We start from the raw sequence: 11,458 nt of genomic DNA on the forward strand, positions 1-11,458 counted from the left end.
ATTGGTGAGGGGGGGGGGGAGTGCAAAAGTGTCTTTAGCACCCCCAAGTTATAATTTAGCACCCCTTGTTTTTTAGGTTTAACTATCATTATTATAGTGAAATACCACCAATTATTTGTTTTTAAAATATTAAAAATTATACAACAACCAAACGTTTTAGAGGTGTAGTTGCGCCTATGAATAAGTAGTAATAGTAGTATACTAAGGTCTATGGTGCATATTGCATACATAAAATTATAGAAATGTTTATAAGTAAATAAGAAAATGATATTTAGAAAAAACGATCACAACATCATGCCGAGCCTCCGGCAAAATGTAAGCAAATCTATCAGCTGTTCTGTTGTAAGTTCTATCACGGATATAATATAGTATATACAGGGTGTCCCGTGAGGTTATACCAATTAGCCGTAGAGGGGGACTCGCCGCCCGGACAAAAACCGTTTTTTTGCCGTTTTACCTTTAAACTAAAAAAATTATTAAAAATCATGAGAATACGAGATTAATGAAAATAAAATGTTGAAATGTCAACATTTTTACAAAAATAAACTATAAAATAATCATGTTCAATTGTTTCAAAAATAAAAATAAAAAAATAACTATTTTGACTTTTTACCAAAAAATTTAATTAAATTAAAAAATAAAATATGACGTGTAGTCCGTGTCTCTGTGAGTCTAATAAAAAAAAAAACAGATTTATCATATTTTATGTCATTTATAATAAATGATAATATATTTATTATCTCAGGAGACATCCCAATGGATAAATCCTCGCGGAACACCCTGTATAGTCGAGTCGCCTCAATTTATATTATGGATTGATGGAATATATTATAATCATTGTTCTTCAATCGTGGTTCTGTGGTTTAGAACATTGTAGTTTCATCGGTCTGCAACCGCGGTATAGGAATAAAATAGAATTTTATTTTTTCTTCACATCGATGAAATACAAGTGATAATAATAATAAACGAGTATACGACCACTGATCAGTGATTACAATTTACATATAAATCGGTGATCACCGATACCGAAGTGGAATTACTGAATTATTTATTTGCCTTCCGTTTTGCAATTTATTTTCAGGCATTCTCTTCCGTCAATAGTGTATCGTCAACCAGATTAATCATTCGAAAGGGACCGACTTTAAGCTTTTAAGATAATTCCATCAAAATCTTACGGTTTTCGTCAATATGGAGGACGACCTGCCATCCAAGTATGAAGTGATCGTCATTGGCACTGGTAATATATTCCATATGTGTATAATTATTTTCAGAATTTTGAGTGTATACACCTTAATCATAATTTGTGGATGTTAGCATTTATTTTTATTTATTTGTTCTGCCCTTCTTTACGTGGGTTAATTGGGCACCGATGGTTGATAAATAATATAAGTGTTAAGGAGGTCGATGTAGTAAATAAATGTTGATTTGAATTCACCAATATAATTGCCTATACAGAGTTACAATTTGTTTTTTTTTTTACGTGTATTACATTATGTAAAGCATATTATTTTTACTTTAAGAACAATTTGTTTTTTTTTTTTTTCATTGTTTTGTGAATATTTAAAAATAATTGCAATTTTCTATAATATAAAAATGACAGGGTTATATAATTTTATAATGAATAGTCAATACCTACTACTGTTTGTATAAAATATCATCTTGTAAATAACTGGAAATTTAATATTTTGTTTGACACAATTAAAACCATTAGCTCAGATAGAAATAGTAATTTAAATTTTCACGAAGTGATAATAATATAATATACAAATGCTTGAATTAAGTTTAAATGGTTGTATAGGTACTATGTAATTTTTAATTTAAAAAAGATAGTAATTTACATTTTACTATATGGAATCTAGAATTTATTATAATATAATACTTATTTAATAATATTAAGGGCGTTGGATGCAGTGATTTTCTGTTTTTGTCTAACACACGTTGAACATACAGTGGTCGCCGCTTATAGTGATCGCATTCATTCAAGAGTACTTTGATCATTATAACCGGAAATCACTATAAGCGGCGACCCGAAAAACAGGTAGAAAAAAACGTTAAAATAATTAAATATTACGTAATAATAACGACCTAAACTGACAAAAATTAAGGCACTTCTAGTTGTTCAATTTAATAAATTAAAAAATGTTTGAATTTCTATACAAGTTTACTTTGCATTGGTCAAAGTACTTTTTTAATTGTAGCAATGAGTTGCACAATTTTATGAGAATAAATATTTTAAATTTTATAAATTTGTCAATTTTTAATATCAAATATATAAAAAAAATGCTTCAACCGATGCAAAGTAAACTTGTGTACCAATTTATATATCTTAACATTTATTAAATCGAACAACTAGAAGTACCTTAATTTTTTTCAGTTGCTTAGGTTGTTATTCCTATGTTCCACGTATGTCAGACAAAGACGGGCAAATCGCCGCATCCAACGCCCTTAATTAAATAATAATATATATACTTGATTCTAATCACACTCAACAGTTACAGTTAAAAACTGTTTTCAGTTATTACTCATTAGCAAAAAGTTATCAGTCCTATTATTACTATCAAATATTGAATTGATAGATTATTTTTAAGCATTTAATGTTTAGATAGCCTACAAAAAGTATGTTTCATATATTCGATTATTTCAACTATAAGTTTTTAAATTATCATCAATTCCCCCGTTAGGAAGGCTTCTTAACAAATGTTTAGAACATTTTGTAGATTTAAAATATTAAAATAAAGTTATAGGCAGTGCCGCAACTACATAATAAGTGGCCCGTGTGGGGGCCCAGGAGTCTAATCTATAACTTAAACATATATATTTTCTATAAATTGATAAATAATTTGTACAATTTGAAAAATTTAACTAACAGCTTTTGAAGTATATAAACTTTTAACTATATTATACAGTACTTAAAGGAAACTTATAACTTATAACTTAGGCCCGTTTCACATAGACGCATATCATACGCGAGGTATCGTACGTAATTTACATTGGTTAAATTCATACGCGCCACTCCGACAATGGCGCGTATGAACTTGATCAATGTAAACTAAAAACACGCACGTATGATACCCGTTCATGTGAAATGGGCCTAAATTCAGACTTAAAGTTTAGAAATTATTGGTAACAATATCACAATCGAAGTTTGATTACCATTACAACATTACTATATTATATTTGAGATAACTTTAGTAATAAAATAATTGCCCTATAAATACCTTGCATCCTATTGTAAGTTTATATTATTACATTAATTCAGTGCTCGAATTAGGAAGTTCGCAGAGGGACGGATTTCCTCTACTATTTTTATTTTTTATTTGTGTATTCAAACTATGGCACAAACTAATACCCAAAATAATTTTTATTAAAATGTAGAATGGATCTAAATTGTTGTCAATGATATACCTACCTAATGAATTTTACATTTTTTAATGTAAAAAATATTTTTTATCTTTTCTATGGTTTAGACCAGTAGTGTTCAACCTGTTTGACTCACTACCCACTGTTTTTGTAACATTATTTTCACGACCCGTGTCAACTTTGTAGGCCATGAAATAAAAAAAAAGGCTTTAGCTAGTTTGCTAGTCTTGTGTAATTTCCTATGCATAAGTGTGCCCAAAACATTTCCAAAGAAGTTTCAGTATACATTTGTTTAAGATTTTGGGATCATAAGTAAGCTCAATTTATTGATTTTCTATGTTAGTAGATATTTTATTTGTCATTATATCTACTGTAGAATATGGTTCTTCAATTCATTCATAACTTATTCAAATTCATAATTCATAATTTTATAAACTTATTTTTTTTTTACATAAAACGCGATCCAAAATTGGGTCTGTGTTCAGTAATTTTTCAGTAGTTACACAAATTGTTGGATTGAACTCCTCTACTTAATAATTCCCAATTTTCCCTAGCACTGTACATTACATTTGTATACAGTTTTATTTTTTTCTATCATATTATACCTACCACTGTAATGTATAGGATTTGAATTAGAGGAAATGTAAATAATAAAAATTCACTTTAAATAAAAAAAGGCATTTTATATGTAGCCAGGAAATAAAAATTAATTTTAGTTTCAAAATGAAACATGAGTAAAAACAGTGTCTACAAAAATTGTATACATTTGTTATGTTTCTATCAATTAATTATTTTTTATTGAAAATAAATGTACAAAACATCATAAGTATTTAATTTATCACCTGTAAATATAGTATTATATTTATTAAAAAATAGAAAATTATGAATTGTATTAGTTTTTAAATGCACCACTCATAGTCATTTTTATTATAATATAGTATAATATACTATAATAAGTACCTATATAAATTAAATTATCAATATTACTTCTAAATAAAAAAATCCATTTTGATAATTATTTTTTCATTTAATCAACTAATCAAACAAAATTCTGTTTTTTTTTATAATATCTATTATTTTATTCTGAATATAGATATATTAAATATAAATTTTCTTGTTAAAACTTCATTGAATGGTTGTGTAATCAGAAATTATATGGTCTATTGGTCATGGTGACGAGAAAGTGAATTTCCATTATGTACTATGTTTTATTTCACAAAAACTAAAATAAACCATAAAAATAAAAATGCATGTTTTCTCTTTTATGGATCACTAAAATCTCAAATTGAATTTGTAACTTAGTTTTCACATACATCAAATAAGTATAAATTAATTTTGTTAATTAATTATTATTATTATATAAATGTATAATATTATGACTATGTGTGTATTCTATTTGAACTCCAATTAATATTTTTTTTTTATTAACTTCTAGTTTAACTATGATAGCTCAACAATTACAAAAATGTACTAGTATAACATTAAACATTACATTATGATATTAACTTAAAATAATTATATAATATTACGAATTGAAGACCTATAAGGTACAATAATTACATTTACATATCTGGTGATAAAAAATATTTTAATATAATTTAATTCTGAGGTAAGAAAGGTAATCGGAGTATCGGACTATGGAACAAACTGTTTATTTAGAACAGCTGTAAGGAGTGCAATAATATTGGTGATATTTTGTATTTTTGGTAATTATTATTCTCTACTGATGTTCCATTATGAATATTGTAAGATTTGACTTTATATTGTACTTATATACTCGATACTTATATCATATACTAAGATAGATTTATCTTAATATTATAATATTAGATGAATATTGGGATAACTATAATCTATACTCTGTTCAAAATAAGATCATGACCCTGCGGAAGAGTTGTGCGCACGGGCATGGCTTTATTCCGTGGGAGCGCCTGACGCGCCACTGTTAGTGGGTACGGCGTCTGACCGTCACGGAACGAAAATTGGTTGCCGTCAATTAATGATCTTGTTTTGAACAGAGTATATACCATTGGTGTGACTAAGCATTAGGTTATACGCAGTCAATTATTCATTTAAGCGCCCAGGGATATACACTCAGCGTTTATACTACTGAGTACTGGTTTTAATAGAACCCTGTAGCTGTGTATCATACATATATAACAATTTTATATTTATGAATTATTTGTATGTTAATGCCTATCAATTGGTATTGTAAAAAATGATAAACAATTATATTAAAAAAAAAAGGAAAAACTATTCTGATCCCTGCTCTTTGCCTAGGATCAATATTTTTATATAAATTGTTACTGTCAATATTATCATTATACATTAGACAATATTTTTGAAATTTACTGAGAATTCAAAAATTTTCTATTTTTAACATTGTAAAGCTAACCTTAATGGAAAACTATATGAGCTTTAGTTGTTATTTTTGGATCCCTGAGTAGATTAGAATGATAATTAAGGGAGTAGCAGTAGCATTTGTTTTGTTGATAAACTAAAAAAATAATACATACATACAATTATTTCAGGTATGACCGAGTCAATTGTTGCAGCTGCTGCTAGCCGAATTGGAAAACGAGTTTTACATTTAGATAGGTATATTATGTTATATATGTTCTACTAAAAATTGCTCAAAATATTCTATTTAAAAATCATTGTCCTAACCTAATCATAAATATTTGTATTGGTTATCATAGAAATGACTATTATGGTGGTATGTGGGCATCATTTACATTTGAAGCTCTTCAAAAATGGTTAGATGAATGTAGAAATGGGAAAACAAATGATTTTGTGAAAACATCTTCTCCATTAGTGCAAGATACTGAGAAGTCTATAACCATAGGCAATCAATTTTCTACTGTATTCAATATTGAAGAAAAATGGTTTATACCTGAGTATGGTCATTTTAATATTATTATTCTCATGTTTAGTTTTCATTAAATTTATATTTTACTGTAGAAAACTTCCTTCAGTTGGTAATTTACTTAGTGCAAAAATTACTCAAACTGAAGATAGTCCAAAAGAAAGTAAAGATGGACTGACTGAAACTGAAGCTACATTAAAACAAAATGATAAACTTTGGTGTCAAGCTAAAATTAAATCCATGGGACGTAAATTTAACCTGGATTTAGCGCCTAAAGTTAGTACCATTATATTTTAAATAATTCAAAACAATTTTTATGAATATTTGTCTTATAAGATAAAATTACATCAATAAATTAATCTGTTGCAGTTACTTTTCTCCCGTGGCACACTGGTAGAACTTCTTATTTCATCAAATATCTCTCGTTATGCTGAATTTCGATGTGTAAATCGTATTCTTACATGGCAGTCTGATAAATTGGAAACCGTTCCATGTTCTCGAGCAGATGTTTTTGCTACTAAGAATGTTGGACTTATTGAAAAAAGACAATTAATGCAACTATTGACTTTGTGTGTTGAATATAAACCAGAGAGTGGTGAATTTAAAGGGTTTGAAGATAAGACATTAAAACAATACTTAGAAAGCAAAGGCTTAACTGAAAATTTAATGCATTATGTATTATACGCTATTGCAATGTCAAATGATACGACACCATGTATGGTTGGTGTTGAAAGAACCCAACGATTCCTAAGTAGCCTTGGTCGTTATGGTAACACACCATTTTTGTGGCCTATGTATGGCACTGGAGAACTTCCACAATGTTTTTGTCGGTATGTTAATACATTCACATTTAAAGAAATTATCTATTGTTGTATAAATAACTTATTATTTTTGTGCTTTAGGCTATGCGCTGTTTTTGGAGGTGTGTATCATCTGAAACGAGCAGCTGATAGTGTTATAGCAGCAAACAATGAATGTAAAGCTATTTTATCTGATGGATCAAGGCTTGATTGTGATCATCTTGTAATGGGTGTTGCTGATGCTCCACCAGAATTTTTAGGCTCTGTTCCTAAAGCAGGTCTTTCAAGAGGCATTTTTATAATTGATAGATCAATATCTACCACCGATAAGGAGTCTTTGACATTACTTCAATTCCCAATTAAAGGAAAAGAGCCAATAACAGTCATTGAAGCTGGACCATCCACTCATGTTTGCCCACCAGGACTATGTAACTACTAGCCACAATGTTATTTTTAATTCAACTACATATTTACTTTATATTTATCAAACAATTTTAGATTTACTACACATGACCACTAAACAAATAGATAATGCAGTAAATGATTTAAAACCGGCTGTTGATGCTTTATTACATTCTGAATATGCTGATGGAACTACAATCAGAATAAATACTGATACTCAATCAACCCAAACGTCAAAAGAGGTATTTTAATATTGTTATATACATTTTTATTGAAGTTTTAATATGAGCTATTTTAGGGAGATTCTTCTGCTTCAAGTGGGGAGTCAAACATACTAAATGAGTCATTAAAACCTCAAATTTTGTATGCACTATATTTTAATTGTCCTGAAACATCTGAATATGATCTATCACAAAATGTTCCAAGTAATGTACATTTGTGTTCAGGACCTGATCTAGCAGTTGATTATGAATTTGCTGTTAAACAAGTAAAATAAAAATGATTTGTTAATTTTTTTTAATTAAGGTTTTGTGTTTAAGTACTATTATTTTTTAAATTATTTCAGGCAAAATCTATTTTTTCAAAAATGTATCCAGATTCTGAATTTTTGCCCCGTGCTCCTGATCCCGAAGAACTATCTCTTGAAGTTGATGAAGCCGCTGGTCCTCCTTTCCAAAGTTCTGAAGAACCTAAAGAAGAATGAATTAGCTTATAAAGTATCCTGCATTTGCTTTAATTTTATTAAAATAGGCTATTATTTTACCAATTTAATTTAAGATAATCGTTAGCTTTTTATACTTGTATAACTGGTTTATTATCTAGCAATTTAAAAAAAATATATATTTAAATTATATTTATATTTAATTTTACATTTTATAAAAGGAGTTCATATCAGAAAAGTAGTTGTTATTATTAATATTATTTTTTATTGAATATTAAAATAGAAATATTATGTTTATTAAATTAAATCAATAATATCTTACTAATATTAATAATACGATCATATCATGCCTTTATCATGAGAGTTTACTATGAAATGCTAAATCTCAAAATTAAATGTTTCAATTTTGATAAAAATAATATAATTGCATAAATGTATACAGTTTAAAAACTATTTTAATGACAGCATTTGAATGGAACAATGTATAATTACTAATTAATTCTTATATTTTTTGTTTTATCATAAATTTTAACACCACTGCAACATCTAGCATCAAATATTTATTACTAAATCCAAAATATGAACTCCTCTTACCTACATTCCCAAGTTTATTTTTGAATGTTATTTGACAATTAATTGTTTTTTTACTATTTAATTTATCACTAAATTACTAATAGATTTTTAGAAAATACAGTTTCACTAAAAGTAGTAAAATATCACATAATTGTAATTGATTTTGTATGAAAAGACGTTATAAATATTTCAAATGCATGTAACTGATGATTCAAAATAATATTGTTAGTGTTTACTATAATTTGCATCCATTAACTGTACATTAAATTATCATAGTGTTGAGTAATATTTAAACACATAATGAAAATTTGTACTTGTAGATTAAACTTAGGTGCCTATATTCATAATTTTTTATCCATTTATTATTCACTTAAAATGTATCTGATTCATTACTTTTACTAAAGTAACTATTTTTAAATGACCACGGTCAACATTGCACAGGTATTTGCTTAAATAATTTAAACTTTTAATGCGTATAGAAATATAATTTACCTTGTTATATATCAATATAAAATATTAGTTTAATTGTGTTAAAAAAAACTTGTTTCGGTTCCTTTTTGTATCTAAATTTTCTAGTCAGCAAATTTGATTAGATTTTCACCACCAGGTAAATCTTTTTTAATTTTAAATTTGTTCCTTTTTAATTTTTACCGACACTTAATTTAAGTTTGGTTTTGTTTTGTTTACTCTACATTTTACTGTTCTTCAACATATTATCTCATTATATTGCTGTTTTTTTATTTATTTTTAGTCTAATTAATAAAATATAGATAATAGATATTAAAATAAAACACGATTTTTGAATCTATTGCTTTTTGCAATACCTTACTTGGTGATTTGATTTTTAATTTTTGTATGTAGAATAAATATAGTTATCTAAATTTTATAGCGTTTTATTAATATGTATTTTTCATATTCCTTCATCAGTTCCTATTTACATTAAGTAACAACAATTTACTTGGTTTAATCCAAGAAAAATATTCAAATATTTATTTTAGATTCTGAGGAGAGTGATACATGTATTGGTTTTACAATAATGTGTGTTTTTTTTTTGTGTCTGTCACAGTGTCACCACTATTTGGGGCAGTAAAACTGCTTCGATTTTCTCCAACAGTATCTTGTTTGATGGGAATTTGAATCTATTTGGTGCATTTGGGAATTTTTACGCAAAATCAATTTTCAACTAAATCAATTTTGGTTTTTGGTATAACTCTAAAACAAATGACCAATTGGAAAATTAGTCTTTTTGAAAAGAATAGGCTTTTTGCAATTGGGTTGCCAGTTTGCGAACTACTGATTATTTTTCCAAACAGCCTGCTGTTTTTCAGGCGTATTGCATACGGATTAGCAGCATTTAGGCCTTTTAAGAACTTCAACCATTATAATATGATAATGACCATTTTCACACAAGCGTATCTATTTGTTTTGCAGAATGTTTTCATATATAACATGTAAACTGAATAAGTATAGGTAATAGAGTATTTTATTAACTGTATAAAAAAAAGAACTGTAATGGAATTATTATAACATGTAAACTTATCTACTTTGATTAAGGGGATTCGATACTATGTAACGCGCGTGTTAGACGAAAACAGAAAATCACGGTATCTAACCTAACCTAACCCTTAATGGAAAGTATTAGCGAAGTTAAGTTTATTTTAAAGTTTTATACTTTTATGTAACATGTAAGCTGAATTTATAAACATATTAATAATATAATATATAGTATTACAATCATTATAAATTATAATATGATTATTAAAATAATCTAAACTTCACTGGACACTGATACTCGCCATTGAAATAATGTAAAAATAATGTAAGTACTGTGTTATTATGAATAACCCTTTAGATAAAATAAGCAAATATTATAATGATAAAATAGTTAAAATATTTTCAAAATGTTATGGGGTATAGAAAATAAAAATATAAACATGATTTTCATGTGTTTACAATTATTATTCGTTTTTGAATTACAATGAAATAAGAAAATCGAGTGAATATCGATTGTTGTAAAAATATGAACTTCAAATACTCATCAAAATTTAATTTGACTTTCTTGTAAATATATTTCTTTGATAAAGGTAGACAAAATTATGAAGAATTTTGTAATACATTTTCAAAATGTTAACGAATTTCTAACTCAAAATCATCTACTCATTTTCGTGATTTTTAAGTATTTTGTCAAGAATTGAACTTTAAATGCTTACGAAGAAAAATTCTAACTGGATTTTTAATATTTTTCAAATATCATTGTAAAAATATATTAGGAGACTTATGACTGTATTAAAAAAATTTAAAACTGAAAATGTCCGTAAACAGCTCAAAATAAGTCAAACTATTTTGAAAATGTTATGGCGCATAGAAAATGCTAATATAAACATTCAGTCAAAACTTCTTTTGTTTTTCACGGCACTTTTGAAAACTACTGGAACATTTTTACTTTTGACCCTTAGTACCAACTAGATTCACTTTCTTATCAGAAAAGATACTTTTGAAGAAAATCTAACCACTACTGCCCTAAAAGGTGATGGCAGACACAAAAAAAAAAACACATTGTAAAATCATAAGGTAAGTAATTGGTTGCCACGTTCTGACGTTCAAAACATGCTATCTCAGGTTAAATGCATCTTGTTAAGCAATTCTTACCCAGCGTTCTTTGGTACCTAGCTTAAGAGTCGAGGGTATGCCGGTATGGAAATAGTTAGTGAAGTTATACGTGGTGAAATTATACGGATTTAAAATTATGAAAAAAGTATTTGAATATAGGTACGCTGTTATAATATTTGAATGAGT

The 11,458-nt window shown here is 27.2% G+C and overlaps 1 protein-coding gene across 1 annotated transcript; it reads left to right on the forward strand.

Moving 5' to 3' along the window:
- Nucleotides 1-812: 812 nt before the first annotated feature.
- On the forward strand, nucleotides 813-9,544 carry LOC100168870 (rab proteins geranylgeranyltransferase component A 1). The gene is made up of 9 exons (XM_001950129.3): nucleotides 813-1,237; nucleotides 5,892-5,958; nucleotides 6,060-6,257; nucleotides 6,322-6,502; nucleotides 6,596-7,056; nucleotides 7,129-7,454; nucleotides 7,525-7,670; nucleotides 7,727-7,915; nucleotides 7,994-9,544. Exons 1-9 carry the CDS (start codon nucleotides 1,189-1,191, stop codon nucleotides 8,129-8,131), a joined length of 1,755 nt encoding a protein of 584 aa, XP_001950164.1. The 5' UTR covers nucleotides 813-1,188; the 3' UTR covers nucleotides 8,132-9,544.
- Nucleotides 9,545-11,458: the final 1,914 nt, after the last annotated feature.

The sequence above is a fragment of the Acyrthosiphon pisum genome, chromosome A1, assembly GCF_005508785.2.
Source record: "Acyrthosiphon pisum isolate AL4f chromosome A1, pea_aphid_22Mar2018_4r6ur, whole genome shotgun sequence".
NCBI lineage: Eukaryota > Metazoa > Arthropoda > Insecta > Hemiptera > Aphididae > Acyrthosiphon > Acyrthosiphon pisum.